Source organism: Fomitopsis serialis (genome assembly GCF_022376445.1).
Source record: "Fomitopsis serialis strain Sig1Antser10 chromosome Unknown B0H18scaffold_100, whole genome shotgun sequence".
Classification (NCBI taxonomy): Eukaryota; Fungi; Basidiomycota; class Agaricomycetes; order Polyporales; family Fomitopsidaceae; genus Fomitopsis; species Fomitopsis serialis.
The window spans coordinates 128,801-135,255 of NW_025955060.1; the positions used below are offsets into that span (position 1 = coordinate 128,801).

At 58.2% G+C, this 6,455-nt stretch overlaps 1 protein-coding gene across 1 annotated transcript; it reads left to right on the forward strand.

Annotated features, from left to right (window-relative positions):
• Positions 1-3,872: 3,872 nt before the first annotated feature.
• On the forward strand, positions 3,873-5,839 carry B0H18DRAFT_1123551 (uncharacterized protein; the record flags this gene model as incomplete). The annotated part of the gene is made up of 5 exons (XM_048034703.1): positions 3,873-4,041; positions 4,099-4,381; positions 4,446-4,743; positions 4,799-5,116; positions 5,168-5,839. The coding sequence occupies 5 exons, from the start codon at positions 3,873-3,875 to the stop codon at positions 5,837-5,839; spliced, it is 1,740 nt and encodes a 579-aa protein (XP_047888425.1).
• Between the last annotated feature and the right edge of the window lie 616 nt (positions 5,840-6,455).

Sequence of the window (6,455 nt, forward strand, 5' to 3'; positions counted from 1 at the left end):
GTGGCTGCACTCACCTTCTCCCAAACTTCAACTCTCCACGTCAAACCACGACAACACCGACTTCACCATGTCCCGCCCATCCTCGCCCATGAACACCGACGAGCCCCCGCGTGTCGCCGCACCTACTGGTGTGGTGGCACCGTCGGCGACTCAGTCGACTTCAAGCCCGCAGTCGCCGCCAACGGTGACTTCGACATCGGACGCCGTTGTCCAACCGCCGCCTATTGGGGTGGCTGGGCACGGCGTGCCAACCATCGACGCGTCTCGTCAACAGGCGCGTGAGTCGCGCGGACTACGCGACGACCCCGTCACACCGCAGTACCAATTCGGGACTGTGGGTGGCTCGTCGTCGTTGTTTGCCCCGTTCGCGCAGACTTGGGTGCCACGTCACCCGCCAGCTCCGCTGGTAATCCACACCCCGGGGTCGTGCACCGTGTGCGACGCGTACCTCGCCCACCTCCCTCGGTCGGAGAACGAGGACGCGAGCTTCGGTGTGGCCGTCAACGGAGTGGAGGCCCAGATCCGGGCCCGCTTTGAAGCCGACCTCCTTCAGAGGGGTTGGCTCAGGGGGGGAGGGAGCTGGTAGATTCTCTCCAGCGTCAGTACGACCAACTGGAGCAGAGGTCGTTTCGCGCCCAGGACGAATTGGCCGAAACGCGAGCTCGACTCCATCAGAGCGAAGACGCGGCCCAAGCACTCCGGTCGGAAGTCCGAGAGCTCGAAGACCGCGTAGACAGGCGGGACGCCTCCCTCACGTACCTCGAGGACAAGTTCGACGACGCTCAACGCCAGCTCAGCGAGTACCGAGCAAAGGAGAAAGAGCGTCAAAAGGCCAACGAGATGGGCCCGCCGAAGACGAGGCTCCGAAGCAGACAGCATCCCGAACGGAGCTGCCGGCTTCGTCGAGGTCTGAATCGAGGACCAGGAACGCTGCACCGGAACCGGCGCAGCCAGTACGGTCCGAGCCGAGGACGAGGCAGACTGTGCCAGAGAGGACACAGCCAGCCCCCCCTCCGCCACGAACGCGCTCCCCAGTACCCGTCATCCCGCCGCCGCCACGGTCTGCGCCTGAGTCAAGGACCGTCCCACCGCCGGCACCAAGCAGGCCGCCTGCGCTGCCCGCCATGATGCAACCCGGAGGATGGGACGAGGACCAGAGCGACGACGATGACGTAGACGAAGAAGAGGAGAAGAAGCGGATTAGCAAGGCAAAGGGGAAGCAGAGGGCGAAGGGGAAACCGGTCTCGCGGCCGCAGACGACGGGAACCGACGACGGTCGTACCCAGTACATATCCAGTACGGGTGCGCCGCCGGTCGCTCCTGAAGGATGGCCCGAGGACGTACCGCTACCGGCCAACTCGCTGGTGATACGCGCCGGACAATGGCACAACTTCATCCCCCGCCGCGACGTGGACGGACGCAATCTGTTGCGCGTCGCACAGGCCGGGGATGAGGAGGCCGCTTTCCGGGTCCGGGACTTGATCCACCAGACCCACGACGACGCGGGCCTGCGATACGTCGACGGGATGTATCACCTCGTGAGCAACTGGCGTCCTCCGCGCGCGACTCCGGTCATCACGCCCACCAGTGGACGTGATGCCGAGATCGACGCGGATGAGGTCCGCAACATCGAGCGTGCCGTTCGCGAGAGTCGAGAAGAGGAACGGAGGCGAGCAGCTGCACCACCAGCGGGAACCCCTGGTGCCGGATCCTCTGGCAGTCGGACGACGACTACCGTACCCACGTCCACTGCCAGTGGTCCACCGGCTTTGTCAAAATCGACGAAGCGTCGCGCTGACGCCGAGGCAGGCAGCCATATGCGTGCGCCGCCCACCAAGAAGGCGAGACTGCCGCAGCCTGACCCTCAAGACCCGGTCAGTCGATGGGTGGATTGGTACCGCCTCTACCCACACAACATACCCGATGGGGTGCGTGTAGAGGACGGCGAGCCTAACGTCGACGATGCCGAGGCGGTGCATCTGATACGCCGCCTCGCACCTCGATCCCCCAACGGACGAAGGCCTTGGGATATCGTTGTCGCTCAGCTCTTCTCCATTGAAGGGCTGTACGGTCTCATCGTCGAGAACGGACACTATCCCATCGGCGACGGACGAGCGACAATCCCGTACGCGTGGAACGCCTCCAACGCTACCATCTATGATGCAGCGCGGTGGTTCGCCCGCATGGGTATCCAGCCCGGCGAGGCACAGTTCCTCACGGACTACGCTCGGCGACGCCGCAATATTCACGAGAGCCGGCCTCTGGATGAGGGTGCCCCTTTCAGCACCTTCCCATGAGTCCGGGCGACGTCAACATCGTGGACGTGCCCGATATCGCGCAGTTGCCGGCAATCCCGCCTACGGTGCACATCCCGACAACGGTTGTGGATGTGCCCATGGGAGACGGCCAGGCTGAGGAGAACCCCCAGCCTGCCGCGGATGCACCTCCTCCTGATGAGAACCACCCGGGGGATGGTCCTTCTGGCCACTCTGACTGATCGTCTCGATCGTCAGGCTGCTCGACACGTACCATATCGTCGCTGTACCCCGCACTTACGGGCGCGTTGTACTTCTCGATCACGGCGTCGCGAACATTCCCGTCTCTTCAATTCCGTCCGCAATAGACTCACTGGCCGGCGCGTCGCTGGCGCCTTCACCTCATCATTCCTCTCACCGCGCAGGCTGTCGCCGTCGGCACTCACGTCGTCGCCGTCGTCATCCTGTCGCTTCGCCTCATCATCACGGTCCAATGACCTTATATATTCGCGCATACTCTACTATCGTGGACCCGTGGACGAGTCCAGGGAGGAGGAGTGTAACGGGACGTTACCGTATGGACGTGTGTAATCCCGTTATGGACTTATTGGATCGATATGTTTGTATGTATATACGTTTGCGTGTGTTTGGCGTCGTACCTTTATAGGTCGTCGCCCGGCGAGTTGAAGGACAAGTCCTTTAACTCGTCGTCCTCCGGATACATCGCACTTCTCAATGGAGATTGGTGCACTGTATCTGCGGGATTGAGTAAGGCACGTTACAGTCAGGCATGCTTGCCTCCAAGCACAACGTTCTTGACCCTCCACCTGCTGTTTCTCTGTAAGTGTGAATCACCTCCGCAGACCGTTCTGTCCTGGTGCGTGTCTGATCTGTTAAACTCACCGTGCGCATACCGTGCGCATACTCATCAACTGATACCGCGCTGGAAAGGTTTTCAGCCTCTGCTGCGTGCCTAACGCAAGCACGACTGTGCTGGATCCTCTACACTGAGGTTGCAGGTGAGCACACAGATAACATCGTGATTCACAGAACATACGGTGTGCAATAGTGCTCTTACTTTCACCGGTACGTGCATTCGATCCACTATTGACTTGAAGGGCCTTCCTTATTGGGATGATTGCGGCGACGCCGCAATCATCCCCAATAAGGAAAATACGCGCACCGGCCGCATACTCTGTGAGCAGTGCGTGCATTGTAAGGACTGTTATGTGCGAGCATAGATTGGGCTTCCACCTTTGCCGAGATGGGGGGTGCGCGCAGCTGTCAGTTGCACACGAGCAGCACTGGCGCAACTGAGGTGATAAGCCGGACAAATCGCCGTCCTTGGCAGAGCCAACAAGGAGGCAGCGGTATACGGAACGCACGCGTGGACGTATCGTCATTGGACGATACACGGTCTAATTGCGAGGCTTCTTGCCGACTTCCTCGAGCTCGTGTTCAATACGAAGCCGGCATTCTATGAGGGACTGGGCTGCCGGCCTTGGTGGCTAGATTCTAGTGGCGCCCATGGGAATATTGTCGGTGTCCCATCCCGAATCCCGTGTGTCACATAACACGCCTTCTTCCTGTCAGTCCCCTCATACTCACGATTCACCAATGTCCTCTTTACGCTACGTTCAGGGTAGCGGTCCCCACATCGCCTCTCCCGGTGTTGCATCCGGTTCAGACGACGACCACGTCACTGACTACAATCTCTCCCCCAGCTTACAGACAAAGCCTCTCCCTACGGGTACCCACTTCTATACTTGGCCAGCAGACTCGGAAGGTAAGTACTGAACTCCTTATCGGAACGCATCACCGTGATCTCACGTACCGCCGTCAGCGCCCCTCTCCTCTCCGCCCTCCTCAGCGAGCGGCCTGACGTTCTCCGACCCGGTGATCGGCCCCGAGCACGAAGGTAACGAGCCCTACAACGAGATACAAGACCTGAGCGACCAGATCAAGCACTGGACCCTTGCCGACAAGATCTTTGGCGACCTCCAGGACGAACCAGATTTTCCTCGACTCTACGACACCTACGTTGTGCGCGAGAATATCAGCCCCGAAGATTGGCAGGCCACGAAGATTTACATCGAGACGCACCCTCTGCTTCTACGCTGTGTATCGTAAGTTCAATGCTTACATTAATATATGGCTCATCCGACTGACACGACTGACAATTGCCTGCAGTTTTGTCTACGACCCCGAGATGGGAAAACTCAAGGTCCACTCGCCGTCGGGCCTGCACCAAAGCGTAAACGATTCAGTGCTCGGTCAGCTTTCCGGCAACATCCAAGTCAAACGACCCCAAGCGATCACCATGGACCTCGAGCGCGGCCTCATCACCGACAACGTAGCGCATACGCCTGACATCGTGGTGAGCGTCGTCACGCGCAAGCGCCTTCGTGAAGGCGACATTTTCATGTCGCGCGACGTGTCCGTCAACGAGACATCCTTCACGCAAAGCGAGGACGACATGCTTAGTCAGGTGAGTTAAGAGTTACATCCCATCCGCATCAAGCATTATCTAATCGAACTCATAGCTCCTCGTTGCCATGAAGAAAGAACCCGACGCTGACCAGAGCCCTCTGCTCTTCACCGGCATCGACATTGAACGTCTGCCCTTCATCGATCCCGATCCGAATAGCCCAGACGCTGTGCCGGACGACGGCGGTTTCATTCGCGGGGCCGGAGGTGCCAACGACATCTTGTCGACTGGCTGGAAGCGAGGCGACCGCGTAATCGTTCCGAGACTCAGGGCAAAATGGTTTGTCTTCCTCCCGGAGGATGAAGAGCAACTCGAGTACGGCCTAACCCATCATCACGATTCTCACGACTGGACCGTGTGGGGTTTAGCTGTGGTGAGTGGTACCTCCTTTTTTACGCGCCTTTTAGCTCATAGACACCGTCAGCAAATCCAAGAAGAGTACGAAGCGGGATCGGAGGCTGAGCAGTCGCTGCAACAGGTGCTCCATCGGTGGGTAAAGGCCACCATCAGCATACGCGAGGCAGCGCACAGCCAGAGGATACGCGCGCTGCTCAGCGAGGCTGATAAGACATTGGCCGATGACGTCATCAAAGAATTGGAAGGACTCCTCCTGAACCCCCCCGACTTCACTGAGCCTCCCGTTCCCAACCCCATACCTTTCTTCATAGAAGACATCTGGGGCGGCGCTCGGCAGAAGGCCCACGACGATGTGAGCCGCCACATGTACCGCGCCGACAACAATCGTAAACCGCGAACAAAGTCCATGGAAAACGAGGAATGCCTCCAAATCCTCAACAGCCTCAAGCGCGTGAAGGCCCATCATGAGCAGGACGGGGACACCGACGTGCTCAAGAACTTTCGAAAGAGACAACGCATAAACACTCCTCCGCGAAACCTGTCGCCCCCTCCCCCGCGTCGTGTACCAGGCCGCTTGAAGGCTGAAAATTTTGTGGACGAGTCAACGGACGATGAAGAACCGAAAGTGCGCAGCGGAGGCTCGGCGAGGTCGTTTGAGCTGCCGAGACCTCTCGCCGACACCAACATTTACTCGCTGGCCACCGGTCGTACTCTGAGGAGCGAGGCGAAGAGGGATTAGGCGTTAGATGCGGAGTCAGGAGAAGGACGGTTGTTGTCTACATATCTATCGGTTGTGCCCTCATTCTCTCACGTCGCTTTGACATCGTCCCATCGTTTTCCGTCTTCCATCGCTTTCCATCGCTGTGTGTAGTATATGTCGTGTTCTGTCGCTTGTACCATCCTATCGTCTCAGTTTGTGTTGAGCTGTCTATATAATTGTGTGGTTCATTCTGAATGATGTTCAAATCAAATACTGCATTCATTCGGCCCTCACGAGTGTTGGGCGCCTCTCATCAGTATCGCTACACAGAGCATCTAGTATTAGCTCACTGCTTTTTTTCTCAGCTCACATCTACTTGGATTATGGCCGGTTTCAACAGCGACAATTGTTGGATCACTATTGACGAACAGAATTGTTTGATCCAGCTGCTGAGCAACACTACGCATCTCAACCAAGTCTTGGCAGGCTTGCTGGCACGATTACAAGGCGTTTCGAATGTTCCCAAGAACCCTCCGATTGAGACAGGTACTTATAACAATTGACTTCGATGCAGCGTCACTGATCAACGTCTCATTGTACAGTGGACCCTGGCAGCGGAACGTCCGCTGGGTCTTCTCGGTCTTCAGTGCCAACT